Source organism: Pristis pectinata, chromosome 20 (genome assembly GCF_009764475.1).
Source record: "Pristis pectinata isolate sPriPec2 chromosome 20, sPriPec2.1.pri, whole genome shotgun sequence".
NCBI classification, from domain to species: domain Eukaryota; kingdom Metazoa; phylum Chordata; class Chondrichthyes; order Rhinopristiformes; family Pristidae; genus Pristis; species Pristis pectinata.
Window position 1 is genome coordinate 25,641,879 of NC_067424.1, and position 16,958 is coordinate 25,658,836.

General features: G+C 39.6%; 1 protein-coding gene across 1 annotated transcript in view; it reads left to right on the forward strand.

Annotated features, from left to right (window-relative positions):
• The window catches only part of nav1b (neuron navigator 1b), a 485,995-nt gene that overhangs the window by 137,735 nt on the left and 331,302 nt on the right, over positions 1–16,958 (forward strand). The window contains exon 6 of the mRNA XM_052034603.1: positions 8,717–9,686. Within this exon, the coding sequence (XP_051890563.1) occupies positions 8,717–9,686 (970 nt within the window). The remainder of the gene's footprint in view (positions 1–8,716; positions 9,687–16,958) is intronic.

Here is a 16,958-nt window from a genome sequence, read left to right on the forward strand (position 1 = left end):
GGGTAGGAGGTTGTCTGAGCCTGGATCTAATTCCTGCCACAGAATACATTGCATTTGGCTGTGTTCTAAGTGGCCGTACCTGGGAATATTTGATGTTAAATATTGTGCTTTAGAATTGCAAAAAGGGAGAATTTGGGGCAGGGCACAACTCTTTATATATTTTCCTGCAAGGACTTCTTGTTCTTGGCAAGGGAAGCAACCAAGGCAATTCTGTTAATGAGGGAAAGCTGGGATATGAGATCAACAGCATAACACTTGTGTACCATTTAACAAATGATAGTTGACCTTGAATAACGTTATTTGCCAGCTTTGTTTGACTGAATAATGAGTTGCAATGTGAATGAACAAGAAAAAAAATGTTAATTTGAGCATTAGGTAACAGATAATCCAATAATAATCATTTTATATAGTTAAAAACAGTTATTTTATTCCATTACATATATCTTTGTCAATTTTCCAAGAAGAAATTGCATTTTCCAAGCCAGATTTTTGGAAAATGCTTTGTATTTTATAATAAATGGTTTATGTTAATATTGTAAAGTGATGAATTATGGGGGTCAATACCCACTCGGGAATACAGAACCGTATTGCACACAGATTATTAATGAGTCCTACCCTTCATGAGAATAATTTAATCCCTTTATTATATGTTCTTTCAGAGTCTTTCCCTCTTTGGCACTCAGTTTGAGTTGTATATGGTGACACAGTTTTGCATAATTAATATTTTACTACATACAATATCTTAATATTTTTGTTTAAGTCAAGTACTTCCTGAACTTAAGTCCCAAAAGTTACAAGCCCTGAACATTGGTTCTAGGGCATATTTCCTTGCAACCACTGAAAGGCACGTATATCTGAGGTGATGTTCTGGGAGCGTGGGAGTTTCAATCATTACTGGTATTTGTGTCACCAGGAGGCTATGTAGTGCAGCTGTCTGCTCAGGAGGCTAAAAGGGTCTGTGGTGACCTTCACCACCCCCTGCCAAGTTGCTGAGAAACAAATTAGAAGAGGTTACCTTTGTAAAAGATTGAGGTTGAGGTTGGGGAGGGGTGGGGGAGGTGCTCATTCTCTCTCTATTTGCTCTACCTAGTCAGGCTATGATCAGAGGCAGAACTACTGGCTGGACTCCATGAGCATCCACCAACAACTTGCCATTTTTTCTCTTATTATACATCAATTGCCCGTAAGAGATTATAAACTCCTCAATACACATACATTCATAACATTACTCATAACTACCTCCTCCCTTAGGTCTTCAGTTACCTTGATTAGTGATTCCCACACTTCTGTAAAACTTGTACAAGGAATCCAATCCAACATGCCATGTTGCCTCATAATTCATAATAAATGTTTTGACAGATCAATTGCTGGGGGGGGGGGGGGAGATTAAAAAATGTTGACAAACGAATGTACCAGATGATTTCTGAATAATTTAATGAAATTTAAAAAAAAATTGTTAGCTGGCATGTAGCCTCAGTGACTTGAATCATTCATTAAGGGTGCATTACTAAATACCAATGCAAAATATTGCCTCGCAGGTTATCTGCACCTGTAATTTATGATTCTTTTCTGCTAATGCACTTTGCACCTAGATATAATATGTACTACTACACCACTGTTGTTGTTCTATTGTGAATTACTTACTTGAGTAGAGGGACAGTTTCCATCAACATATATGCACTTCCAAATTTTTCTTTCTTAACTTGCTTTCAAGATTAGGAACAGGATACTGAAGAGGTTCAATTTCTCAAAAATAGGGACAGGAGGCTATGAAAGGTTTCTATTTCAAAATAATAATGGGATAAAGTTACTTCAATTGGAACTGAAAGAGACTTCCTCTGCTTAATGTTGTTAGCAAAATCATAAACATCTTTGATTCTAGGATGCTGCTAACAAACGGCGACCCATAAAATCTTATTACTTTCTTAAATTGGGTTAAATATTGTTATAGTGCATTTTCAGTTTTTGTAAGCTTCTTTCAATTCAGGTTTTGAATTGAAAATTAAGCCTGAAGTATTATTTTAGCATATCTGTTGAAGTTTTTCTTTGACTTGGAAAATAATGACATGCAGGACAAAGGAGAGGATGTGTTGACAAAATTCTGGAAACAGTGTAACCATTTGCCACGATTCATTGAGAAAATGAATATATTTCAATGCTTGTCATTTCTCAACATTAGTTATGTCTTGAACTTTATTGAAATCAATTTGTGTTCATTTTATTTTATATTTGGGTTCTTACATTCACTGGCAAGGGAATAATTGGAATACTGTTTTTTTCAAAGTGAATATCCTTTACAAGAAGTTATGAGGAATGGTGATTTTTATCAGTGTAAATTAACCAATTACAGGTGCTTTTCTCTTCCACCAATTCTGCACGCAAGGTTACATTACACCAGTGATTACACTTCACAAAGTACTTAATTAACTGCAAAACACTTTTGAGCTCCTGAGGCCAGAGGTGACCTATGGATGGCACCAGATAGCAGGTCACATGGGAGAAGTTGGAAGGCAGAACCCACTAAATACTTGTGGGTTGTGTTCACAGAATTATGACATCTCCAAGGTCAGCAGTAAGTGTGATCCTTTTGAGATTTATTTGGCCAATGAATAAAAAAAGTCCTGATATTATTTGCCAGCCTTGTCAAAAGGTTTTTAGTTTGGCTCTGTCATAACACACTATTCTCTAAATTAGAAAATGGGGTTCAAGTTTTACTCCATAGACCATCGCACATGAACTAAGATGGTAGATCAATGCATTACACAACTGGGGATTACATTGATGTGGGTGGGAGGGAGGCTTCTTTCTAATGACAGGATAAACTGTGCATTGCTCATTGTGTAACTAAAGATGTTGTGGAATTGTTTGAAGAAAGCCTGAGAGTTCACCCATTGTCCTGGGGTAAAAAATTAATCTCACCACCAACATTACCAAATAATTACTTTTTGAAATTTACCGTATTGCTGTTGGTAACACACATTAAAAACCACATTTATGACTTACAGGCATGGCTGGTGAGGCTAACGTTTATTGTCCATCTCTAATTGCCTATGAGAAGGTGAAAGTGTGTTGTAGTCTTTGAGATGAAGGTACTCTCATAGTGCTGTTGAGTAGGGATTTCCAGTATATCGGTCAAATAACAATGAAAGAACAGCAGTGTATTTACATGTTAGGCAAGTGTGTGTATTGGAGGGGAACATGCAGGTAGGTAGTGGTGTTTCCATGTACTTGCTGTCTTTGTCCTTTTTGGTGGCAGAAGTTGCTGGCTTGGGAGGAGCTATTGGAGTAGCATTGATGGGTAATTGCTGTGTATTTTGTAGTGTGTACAAACAGCAGCCAGGATGCAATTGTAGTAGAGCGAGTGAAAGTTTGGGTGGTTTATGGGATACCAATCAAGTGGACTGCACTTTTCCGAATGGTGTTGAGCTGCTTCAGAGTTGTTGGAGGTGCACTCGATCGGACAGGTAGAGAGTATTCCATCATGCTGCAGATTTATGCATTTCCAGTGGTGAAAAAAAGGCCTTGCAGTGTCAGGAGCCGAATTGGTTGCTTTTGGCTCTATCTCAATCTTGTATTTAAATGATTGGTTCAATTGAAGATGTTGGTGGGGACTTAGTGATATTAAAGTCATTGAACGTCAAGGGTAAATAGAGAGATTTTCTCTTATTGGAGATGGTCATTGTATGGCTCTTTGGTGAAGCAAATGTTACTTGTCATTTGTCATCTGTATCTGAATGTTGTCCAGGTTTTGTTGCATGCAGACCTAACCGCATTGTGTGTTGAGTTGTGAATGGAATTGATCATGCTGCAGTCATCAGCGACATCCACACTTCTGGCTGCATGATGGAAGTGTCTCTGGAGCAGCTGAAGAAGCTTGGGCCTGAAACACACCCCTGAGCAGTCAGTGTCATTGGCACTATATGAAGCCAGTAATCCTAGTAATACTGCATGCTGCCTTCACATGATGGTCTCTGCAAAATACAACAGAATGCAGATAATTGTCTTTGAACAGGAAGCCTCAGTGACCTTCCTTATATAATAGTGAATGGGAAATGATGAGATTCAGGTTTTTCCAGCTGCAAGCTGGAAGGATCGAGCTAAATAAAATGTAATTGCCACAGTCTCCTTTGGAAAAGTGGTCAATGACCTGCTCAGATGTTATAATTGCATGTATAGCAGATTGAGAACATCCTTATTGAAGTGCTGATACCTAGCATTCTATGCTGAAGTTACTCTAGAACTGTTGGCAGCTCCTCAAGTTACTGCTGATGTTTCTCCATGAATGTGGATGTCCTAAATATGAAGTGGGATGTCTCTGATATTTTTCACAAATATGTTCTGGCCCTGGAAAGCAGTGAGGGAACACAGTTTGCCGCCACTTCCAATGGGAATCCCTTTGGATATCCTACTCCAGGTTACAAGCAGGGAATGCTTCTCCAATCATTTTAACGGAGGGGAATGGCTGTGAGGAACTAAGTAGAGTATTATTTAACCTACATATTTTAAAGATTGTATGAGTTTATTTAAATTCTTCCATGTATTTTCTCAGAATTTTTTTGTTTGCATTTTTCAAAAAAGAAATGTTTAAATTTTTCTTTGTCTGAATAGTTTAAATGATTTTTGAATGCAAGAGTCAATGTCCTTTGCTGAAATTTGGGTAGCAATGTTGTCTGAGCATTCTAGGCAGACAAGAGACTGTGGTAAGAGTATCTCTTGTATTCTTTCCCTTCCTCCTCTTTCCCCTCCTTTGACTTAAAATAGCATAGCACAGGAACAGGTCCTTCAACCCACCTTGTCTGCATTGACCATGATGCCAATCTAAACTAATCCCATCTGCCTGCATGTGGTCTATATCCCTCTATTCCCTGCCTGTTCGTGTGTCTGTCCAAATGCCTCTTAAATGTTGCTATTATATTTGCTTCTACCACCTCCCCTTGCATGTGTTTCAGGCACCTACCACTCTGTGTAAAAAAAAAATTAAGTCTTGCAAATCTCCTTTAACTCCACCCCCCCCCCCCCCCCCCCCCCACCTTAAAGCTAGACCTTAAAATATTTGACATTTCCACCCTGGGAAAAAGACCTTGACTACCTATACTATCTATGGCTCTCATAACTTTCTATATTTTTATCAGATTGCACCCCTCCCCCAGTCTCTGATGCTCCAGAGCAAACAATCCAAGTTTATCACAGAAACAAAGGACTGTAGATGCTGGAATCTAGATGAAAAACACGATGATGCTGGAGGAACTCAGCAGGCAGGGCAGCATCCATGAAGAAAAGCAAGGGTCCTGACCCGAGACGTTGACCGCCTGCTTTTCTCCATGGATGCTACCTGGTCTGCTGAGTTCCTCCAGCATCATCATGTTTTTAATCCAAGTTTATCCATCCTTTCCTCATAGCTTGTACACTCCAATCCAGTCAACATCCTGGATTGGAGTGCACCTCTCTTGCACCATCTCCAAAGCCTCCACATTCTTCCTAGAACTGCACACAGTATTCCAAATGTGGCCTAAGCAACGTTTTACGCAGCTGCAATGTGACTTCCCAATTATTATACTCAACACCCTGACCGATGAAAGCAAGCATGTCACATGTCTTCATTGTCCTATCCATTTGTGGTGCCAATTTCAGGGAGCTATGTACTTGCATCTGAAGATTCCCCTGTATTTCAGTGCTCCAAAGGGTCCTGCCATTTACTGCATTCTTTCTCTTGCATTTCACCTGCCAAAATGCATCACATCACACTTGTCAGGACTAAACTCCATCTGATCTGTATCTTTCTGTATCCTTTGACAACCTTCTTCACTGTCCACAACTCCACCAATTTTCATGTTATCTGCTAAGTTACTAATCAGACCACCAACATTTTCGTCTAAGTCATTAATATATTATTAGAAACAACAGAGCTTCCAGCACTGATACTTGAGGAACACGACTGGTCAGGGAAAGCTCATCAGAAGAACATCCCTCCACCACCACCCTCTGTGAAAGCAGATACAATAGCAATATTTAAGAGGCATTTAGACATACACATGAACAGGCAGGGGGTGGCAGGATATGGACTATGTGCAGGCAGATGAGGTTAGTTTAAATTGTCATCATGGTCAGCACAGTCATTGTGGGCTAAAGGCCCTGTACCCTGGCATAAGGTTCGGTACGGCTCCTTCCCTAGTTTGACTATCCATATATTGTTTCAAGAAACCCTCCTGGATGTACCTAACAAATTCTGCTCCATTTAAGCCCCTGGCATCAAGGTAGTCCCAGTCAATATTGGGAAAGTTAAAATCACTCACTATACTATGGTTTTTGCATCTCTCTATGATCTGCCTGCATATCTGTTCCTCTGGCTCCCACTGGCTATTGGGAAACCTCTCGTATGACCCCATCACAGTGATTGCACCTTTCTTATTCTTTAGTTTTCCCCATATGGCCTCACAGGATGAGCCCTCCAAGATGCCCTCTTGTAGTGCAGCTGTGACATTCTCCCTGGTCCGTAATGTAAATCCTCCATCTGTTTTACATCTCTCTCTGTCACGCCTAAAACGTCAGTACCCTGGAACGTTGAGCTGCCAGCCCTCCCCTCCTGGATTAGTACATGGAACCACAATATTTTAGCTATTACAGAAACTAAGCATCTGCCTTATCCGTTAAACTCCTTGCATTAAAAGAAATGCACTTCAAACCATCATTCCTGCTGTGTTTATTATCCTGGCCCTGCCTATTTTTTCCATAAGACTTATTTGACTGATACCAATTTGTCTTAATGTGTGGCCCTCTGCTCATTCCAAAGGAAATTTGCATAAATGCACTAACACCGCTGAGCATCTCGTCTGTGCAGAGGTTTTGAATCAGCAAAAAGTCCTTCAGAATGTATCTCATCTCTCACTATCAGCTTCTGCAACTTGAAACTACCTCAGCAAGGACCCAACGTAGAGGCATATTACTAGCCAGCCTGTAACTAATTAATGATCCAGTTAAATAGTTCATGTGGGCACTTCTTCCTATTGACTATGCTGTACAAGGCTGCAAGCATAGGCTGGAGAATTGATCTCCAAAAGGTTGTATTGGCATTAAATTAGCTTTCGATACAGACTGATGTCAGATGTTAGTTCTGTGCACAGTGATGCTTTTTCTAATGTGGCATCCAGCCAAATTTGCAGCTGAAGTGTGTGAGCAGTTTGGCTATCAAAAAATCTATATCGGACCAATCAATAGTCATCAGGAGCACTAATTTCATGCCTGATATGTTCTGTGATTAGGACCATCATAATTGCTGCAATGTCTACAAAGAATGTTCAACCCATTATTAATTTTGTAACTATCAACTTCTGCCTGCATGATTTAACCAACACAGCTTTCAGAATTTAGGCAGTTAAAGTAGGAAAAACCTAATTGGATGCTATTTCTCAGGCACTTAATAAAACTTAAAACAAAACATTGATTCCTGGCTCCAAAATGGAAAAGGCCTACAAAAGAAGAAAAATGTAAGATTTTGCACTAGCATGAAACAATACAATAGTTAGAAAGTAGTGAACTAGAATGTTAGTAATTCATTTGCAGACATTGCTTTGGAAAACAACAAAGGGAGAAGAGCGAATAAGAACAGCTGTGGAAAAGTAATCGATTTTTTTATTTTGCTTTTGTACGAAATTATGTTTTAGATGCTCATTAGTTTGATATTCCTATAGCATTAAAGTTATGTTGCCCCAGTATTTATTTAAGGTACAAAGTTTTTGAGTTACAAACAAATGAAACCAATCAACCAACTGACAAAGATATTTTTGAGACTGCTGGCAAGCAGATGGTTAAAAGTTTAAAATGTGTTCGTGAAAATTTCTCATTGGGAGTGGTATTGAAGGGTGAATGTGCTGCATGAATACTGGGTGGGACATAATGTTTACTGAATTATTGGATCATGTAGTTATTATGCCAAGAAAAGCAATGAGTCAAGAATGGAAACTGAGATGTCAGAGTGGATAGATATTGTGGTTTTATTCCCATTAAATTTAGAATGCTGAATTTTTCCAATTGTCATTCACTGGTTTGGGTAGATTCTATGACCACACTTACCAGAATATGTGAGAAAGAAATTATCTGTGTGAAATTGTGATAATAAACTTTTGGCATAATGCAGTTGTGTTCTAATAAATGTACATTACAGTTTTGGTAGTTTCTGATGCAGACATATATTTATAATTTGGTGTTATGATAGCCTTAAAATTGCTGAACATTAATAACTTGCTCAGCTAAATCTGCATAAATTGAGAGATTTTGTCCACTTGGAAATATCATTTTACAGGCTGGTCTCATTTAGCACAATTGGAGAAAATCTTCTGTGACATCCAGAAGTAAACAGCTGTAATGTGAATAGTTCCAGATGTTTTTTTAAAGGAAGGGTGAGCAAACCATTTAAGGACCTAAATCTGGAGTGTAAAAGTTAGACCTTTCAATCCACCTTAATTCTTTTCCATTATATCTAAACTTCTTTAAAAGGTGTTCATTTTAAAATCTACTTTATTCAGCAATTAAATAAGTTTGAAATATTGCCAGCAAATCCAAACAAGATTGCATCTAAACAGAAAATTCCTTTTGCTGCAATATTTTCTTAATAGGCATTTATATTGCACTACTTCAATTTTAACTGCTTGTTTAAATTAGAGATAATCCATAAATAGTGATCAGTATAGGTTAAAGTGTATTTTCCATCTTTTTTCAGATTTATCTGACAATATAACTCAACTGCCAGTCATGAATGGGAACATGCAATTAAATTCAACAAGGCACCAGCACACTTCAACCGTATCTCAACCCAGAAACATACCACCTAATAGAAAGCAAACCTCCGAGATGTCCTCCAAACAGATTTCTAGGCAGCTGAATCCTTCTGTTTCTTCCTCAATAAATGATCTGGATAAGGTCCCTACCCCAGGAAATGAAAAAAGCTCATCTAATGCAAATAAATCTGTGGAAGAACAGAAATATCACAGTAAAACCTCCAGAAATACTGCAGAGGGTAGAGCTGAAGTCTTTTTGAACAACAAGGGGCAGGATAGTTCAGTAGAACTTGGGAACCCTGAATTGTGTAATACTGAACCAGACAGTGGAGAATCTGCATACAACAGTCCACGGATACCACGGAAGGGAATCGTTCAGTCTTCGAATAAAACTCAGAACATGCAGAAGTCAGCATCAAAAATGTCGGATAGAGGTCAAAAGGACGAGAAGAGAGATAGTAGTGGAGTCAACTCCAGGGGAAAAGTTGCTTCTACAAAAGCCTCTCGAATTGCTGGCTTGAACCATGCAAGGAGCAAAGTTTTGAATGATGTACAGAAGGGCATTGCAACTCTTCCTCCCAGGGGAAAGTGTAAATCCAGATTCAGTATTTCAAATGATAATCTATTACAGCTGTCGAGATGTGGAAGTGCAACAGATACAGAGAAACCTAAAAGCAGTTCCAGTCAAAGACAGTGGAAATCTGATGTTAGCTGGAAGTCCTACAGTTTCTCCAATTTGCTTTTAGATGACAATGAAGATTTGTCAGAACTGTCTGTCTCCTCTGTGAGTTCTCCAAAGCATACTTTTACAGGTGGTGTGAAAATGTCCGTCAATAGCAACGTCATCAAGCTTCCATCTCCAACGCAAAACAGCCATCCCAACACAGCAACAGTAGCTCCCTTCATGTACAAGTAAGTAATATTTCACAACTAGCAATGCTTATTAAAATGTGAAAAGTTACAGCTTGCACATTTACTGACCTTTCAATTTTTGTACATTTAGTATTTAAAGTTTGCTGCTACAGTGTTATGCCGGCTGTTATTCTGTGCATACTGCTAAGCCTAAGCATAACTGACCTCATTGATGTGTGGTAGGCATCAAAGTTGGTGCAAAATGAAGCAATATTTATGAAAAAATATAAAAACTGGGAAATGAAGTTTAGTTACGATAATTGCTCTTTTATTTATTTTTGTGGTTTTTCCTTTTCCTGCTCTGGTTATTTACTAGTCCTCTATTTACAGTAAGTTGTTCTGTGTCCATTCTTTGGAAACTGGTGTCTGTTCCAGTGTTCCTTTAATTCTATTGGAGAGTTTTGAAAATGATGGAAACATTGAGGTTTTGGGATTCCTGCAGTAAAAGGGAATTCTGTATTGTGTGCACTAAATCTGTGCAGCAGAGCCTGGTCACCAATCATATTCAATCTTCTCAGCATTGGACGAAGATTTCACTCTGTCAACTCCAGGTGCTAGCTGGTTTGCAGAGGTTAAAAGAATTTGTGCATTAGTGTCACCCTTAAACTTGAGGGATTGTCAAAGAAGAGGAAGCTCACTATGAATGACCACAATGAGGTGCACCAGGATAACTGGGCTGATTTATCACCTGATTGTTCCCCCCCACCCCCCCATTCAGTTCAGTTTATGACTTTATGACTTCTGTTTGTCAACTCCTGAAAAAGCACAGGTGATGATCAGGTGCTGATTGTGGGCAATCTCCTATGTCCTGCTATTTTCAGCACAGAGTGTTGATGTGTTATTTCCTCTGCTGTCAGTCTAACTCTGCCACTGAGTGCTTGAATTAACAGGTAAAATGTAATTTGACAGTAGCTTGGGAGAAGTTTAAAAGGCAGAAAGTTTCAGATGCAGGAAATTTGAAAACCAAGTGCCAGAAGCACTCAACATGTCAGGCAGCATCGATGGAGAGAAAATCAGAGTCAACATTTCGATCAATGACTCTTCATGGGAGAAACCCAATCTACTATGATGTAAATGATTAATTGCCCATAAATTTCAAGGGAAAAAAAGTAAGGAAGAAAGTAAGTAGCTGGACAGAACATTTTCTCGGGTTCTTTCCTAGTGTACCTCAGGAATGTGCCAAAATAGTAATAGTAATCTAGGACTTGATAATCTGGAAATATAATAGAATGAAGGTGAAAGTAAATAACAGTGATTAGAGAAGTATAGGTCTATTTCCAGGTGAATGACACAGAGTTATAGAGCAATACATCATGGATACAGGTCCTTCAGACTAACGGCCATGGTGCCTACCCATCTAGTTCTAATTTCCTGTGTTCATCCCATATCCCTCTAAGCCCCACCCCTTTGTGTACCTAATGATAGTATTGTAATGATTAAATGATACTCTTGTACCTGCCTCAACCACTTCCTCTGGCAGCTCATTCTATATACTCACAACCCTCTGTGTGAAGAAGTTGCTCCTCAGGTCCCTTTTTAAATCTTTCCCCCTCACCCTAAATCTATGCCCACTGGTTTTGGACACCCCCCTCCACCCTATCCTGGGGAAAAGATTGCAACCATCCACCTTATCTATGCCCCTCATGATTTTATAAACCTCTATAAGATCACCCCTCATTCTCCTACGCTCCAAGGAATAAAGACCTAGCCTGGCCAACCTCTCCCTATAACTCAGGCCTTCTAGTCCTGGCAACATCCTCATAAACCTTTTCTGCACTTTTTCCAGTTTAATCATGTCTTTCCTATAAGAGGGTGACCAAAACTGTACACAGCGCTCCAAGTGTGGCCTCACCAATGACTTGTACAACTGCAACATAATGTAATGTCTCAGCTCCTATACTCAGTGCTCTGACCATGAAGATTATTGCTAATGTGCTTCCTTGGACAGCTCATGAGCCAGAAATGACTTGAATATTTCTCCTCACAGGTACTCATGGAATTACAGGATTGTGCAAGAAAAACGACAGCCATTTGGCACATTGTGGCAGACCTGATACATGATAAAGCTACCTACTTAGACTTATTCACTTGCTCCTTTCCCACAGACTCAGAAGGTTTTTTTGATTCAGATATTTATCTGGTTCCCCTTTGGAAGTTATTATTGAATCTGCTTCACCTACTAACTCTCCAATTTCAGATCATAAAAGTTGCTGCAGTTTTCGTGTAAAACAAAAGTGTCCTTATCCGGACCTGATTGTCTGTCATAGAGTCATAGAGAGATAAAGCATGGAAACTGACCCCTCGATCCAACAAGTCTGTGTTAACCATCAAACACTCATTTACACCAATCTTAGCCTAACCCATTTTACTTTTCCCCACATTCCCATCACCATCACCTCGCCCCCTACACACTAGAGACATTTTACAATGGTCAATTAAGCCACAAATCTGCTCATGTTAGAAATGTGAGAGGAAACCCAGTAACAGGGAGAACACAGGCAGCAGCAGAGGACAGGATTGAACCCGAGATGCTTGGCTGTAAGGCGCCACTTCTATCAGCTCTGCCACTGTGCTTGCCGCTAGTCCTACTGCCATTAGAACCAGTTTCTTCATATTTATCAAATGGTTTCATGATTTTGAATACTTCTTGCAAATCTCTTCATAACTTTTTTTCTGAAGAGAGCAACACAGCTTTTCCTGTTTGTCCCCAGGACAATTCTTTCATCAAGAGGACCATTTTAATGTCTTTTTTGCACTCTATCAACTGCCTGGACATCTTTCATAAACTGTGATATTCAAAACTGAATTCTGATGATCTTCAGCTGAGAACAGAAGAGTTCGCACAGCTGCTTTGCTTTTGTTCTCTGCAAATAAAGTTGAGAAATTCTGTATGTTTTAGTAGCTTTTTAACTTGTCCTTGCACTCTTACTTCATGTTTGTCTTCTACACACTTCCAAATTATCATTAAAGTTCCACTATTTATTATTACCAAAATGTATCTCTTCATTTCTCTGGATTATATTTCATTGGCCACGTGTCTGCCCAGTTTATCAGTCTCTCCATATTCTGCCGTTGACATCCTCCTCATGGGTCACTACATTCCTGAGCTTTATCACATTCTAAATTTTGAAAGGTATCCCTGTGTACCCCAGACCAAAGTCGTTAATATATTATCAAAAAGTGCAGCCTTACTAGTACCACTGCCTGGGAAACTGCACTGTGTGTGACCCTCCAGTGGTGATAAGCAGCCATCATCACACCTCTCTGCTTTCTGTGCACTCTTGTCAGAGAATTAAATTTTGCTGACAAGTCGATTCTGTGGTCCTTCATCAAACACCTTTCAAAGATTCATGAACACATCACCTGCAGTGCTGCTATCCTCATAAACTACTTCTATTATTTCATCAAAAATTGCAATCAAGATAGTTAAACATAAATTGTCTTTCACAATCCAGAATTGCAATCAAGATAGTTAAACATAAATTGTCTTTCACAATCCAGGCTTATTTTCATTTTTTAAACAATTAATTGTTGATTAAAAATTAATTCATTAATCAAGTAATCAATTATGGTGGGCCGAAGGGCCTGTTTTGTGCTGTATGGTTCTATGGTCTCATTTTAAAAGTTTGAGAAGTTTCCCACCAATGACGTTAGACTCCTGAGAAGTCACTTTAAAACTGGTTACCGAGCATTCTGCTACTGAGAACAGTTTCTTTATATTTATGAAAGCCTTTATGATTTTGAACACATTTTGAAAATCTCCACTTTACTTCTTCTAAGGAAAACAATCCCAGCTTGTTCAGCCTGTTTCCAGGAAAATTCCTACTTTTTTTTTGCACTGTTTGCAATGCTTGCAATCTTTCAGCTATTTAATACCATCTAATGATGGTTGGAAAATTCTGGCCAGGGCCTCGAGTTTTCACTTTCAATTTGCTCAGTCACCCATGATGCATCCTCTCTTGACTTGATAACTTTTCTACCCTGAGTACTTCATTTTTTAAATTGCACTATTTGACTACAACCTCTAATTTTCCCGCTTAAAATAAACGATACATCTCCTCATGAAGAAAGACTCATTTAGCTACATCTCCTGTCACTATGAATATCTTTTTTGATCTCTTAATTGTCTTCACCCTTCTATTCAGTACTGTTTTGCTATTTAAATGTTGATAATAGGCTTTTGGTTTCTCTTTGATGCTATCAGCTAATAACATCCTTTCTTTATTCCATTTTTCAGATCGCTTCTGTATTTTCTTTGTATTCCACACTTCTCCATTATCTTGTGAGCACTACATACATGATCCTTGGTTACATCTCTTAAGTTATCCAAGGACCTTGAGCTTTAGATAGCCTACCATTTCCCCTTTATGTGTCTACTTTGAGACTCGGCCACCCCTTCTTTTGAAGGCTTTCCGTTGTTCTGTTCTTTGCTCAGCATGCATCGAAGGCAATGCACTTGGGCCAGATCCTTTTTCACTTCATTGAAATTCACAGTTTTTTTAGTTTAGAGTTTTTCATTCTCGAGTGTTCCTTGTCTTTTTCCATAACTATTCTGAATCTAATTCTATTATGACTACCGAACATTCAATGCTCTCTCACTGAAACACTTCATTTGTAGCCAGAATTGGATCCAGCATTGCTTCCTTCCTTATTGGGCTGGAAATATTCTGACTGAAATCTTTTGTTCTCATTTCAGGAATTCCTCTTCATTTTTGTTCTTTCCGCTCACTATTTTATGACAAATTGAGTCCCCCATTATCATCTCTATATATTCCTTTATGAAGTTTTCTCTTCTGTCTCCTTCTCACTATTTGCACAGTGTATTCCCAGAGTCAGAAGAGCCCCCATTCTAACCAAACGGACTTTTTCTTTGACCCCTCCTTTTTGTCATCCCTTTCCCGTGCTATAAAACTGCTGCTCACTCTCCTCTTCTCCCTTCCCTGTCTTTCCTAAATACCATAGCCAGGAATATTTAATTTACTGATCCTCCCTCCTTGGTCTCTGCAGTTCACGTACCTTATTCAAACACAGAAAATGCTGGAAACACTCAGCAGGTCAGGCAGCACGAGTGGGAAGAAAAACAGAGTTAACGTTTCAGATTGAAGACCCCTCATCAGAACTGGGAAAAAGAGAAAACGAGTTTGTTTAACATTGCAGAAAAGGTGGGGGAGGGACAGTTAGGACAAAGGGAATATCTCCGATGAGGTGAGGGCAGGGATGCCATGGGTATATGTTGTAGATGTTATCTGCAGGGCAGTTATAGAGAGAAAATATGGAACAAAAGCTGAGAAATGAGGGTTGTTAGTGAGAATACAGAGAAAAGAACAAGAAAAAGGTTTAAAATGCCTGACTGCATGATGTGTCCAGTAGGTCAGGCTATGCTAATGGAGAGAGGAAAACTGACCCAACATCACAGATGACTTGCTGGCAGCGGAAATGGCCAGTTCTGACGTAGTCAGAAAAAGTTGTGGAATTCAATATTGAGTCCAGAAAACTGTTCCCTGAGCTTACATTCAACATTGTTATAACAGTGTAGGAGGCCATGGACAGATAGGTTGGAGTGGTAGTGGGTGAAGAATTAAAGTGGCAGGCAACAGGGAACTCTGAGTCATGCCTGCAGTCTGAATGCAGCTGCTCTGCAGAGCAGTCACCCAAGCTGTGTGTGGTTTCTTCTGTGTAGGAGAGATCATATTGTGAACAATGGATGCAGCATATTGGAAGAAGTATTGGCATTGGTTTATTTTTGTCACTTTGTACCAAGGTACAGTGGAAAAACTTGTCTTGCATACTGATCGTACAGGTCAATTCATTACACAGTGCAGTTACATTGAGTCAGTACAGAGCACAGGTGAATCGCTGCATGGGAAAGTGGTACGATGCATACCTTTCCCTCTCTTCCCTTTTCAGAATTTTGAAGGTTCCATTTGCTTTGTGGCTCCCTATTCTGCTCTTCCCTTCCCACCAACCATTTCTGTTCATTCGTCACTTTTCCATACAACCACAGGAGAAGCCCTTTAACGTCTTTCCTTTCCAGCATTCCAGGGTGCAAACAGTCCTTCTAAATGAAACAACAATTCACTTGCACCCTGCTGCCTGAGACCTTGCCACTGCTGAGACCCACCACCCAACTCTTATCCTTCGCATCGGGCCAGATGAGTGCAGATAAGTAGGTACAGTGGGCTGCGGTTCCAGATGGTGGGCTGAGACCAGGAGGATCCAGAGGAATGTCCTGGGACAAAATGATTTCCAAAACATTTCAGTGACAAATTAAGGTGGTAGTTGGAATGCAGTCAAGTGAACTGCATTGTTCTGGATGGCGGTTAGCTTGAACATTATTGGAACTGCACTCATCCACTCAAGCTCAGAGTGTTCCACCACAGTTCTGATTTGTGTCCTGTAGATGACAGAAGGTCTTTATGAGTCAGGGGGTGAGTAACTCACCACAGGATGGTGGTCCAGTTAAATTTCTAGTCAGTGGTGGCTGCCTGGATGATGGGGGTTTTGCCAATAATAGTGCTTTTAAATGTCAAAGGTAGGTGGTTAGACTCTTTGGTTGGAAATGTTCATTGCCTGACATTTATGTGGCACAAATGCTCATCTCTACTTATCAGTAGAAGCTTGAATGTCGTCCAGAGTTTGCTGTATGCTGTTTGCTGTTTGATTTAATGAGGACTTGCAAATGGAATTATTCTCTGCACAATTATCAGAAATTAGAAGAAGAGTTATTAGTGAAGCAGCTGAAGATCGTTGAACCCAAGACACTGCTCCAAGGAACTCTTACTGCAGTGGCCTGGGGCTGAGGTAATTGGCCTCTGACAACCGCAGTCATTTTCCCTGTGAGGTATGACTCTAGACATTGGAGTGTTTCCCACTTGATGCCCATTGACTTCAGTTTTACTAGGACTTCTTGATGCCATGCTGGGTTGCATATTGCCTTGACGAAAGAGCAGACACTTTTGGAATTTAGCTGTTTGGTCAGGAGCCAACTGGATCTGGTAAAATTCAAACTGAGCTTAGGTTTTTCATGAGTAAGTGCCATTTAATAGCACTTTTAGCAACTCTTTGTATTACTGATGATTGTCAGTAGATTGTTGGGGTAGGAATTAAATTTGCCCTGCTTTTTGTGGACAGGACTCACCTGGGCAATTTTTTTCACATTGTGGAATAAGTGAAGATATTGCAACTATACTGCAAGAGCATGACTAGAGATGCAGCTCGTTCTGTAGGATCAGAACTTAGCACCAAAGCCTGGAAATTATTTAGTCCTATAAT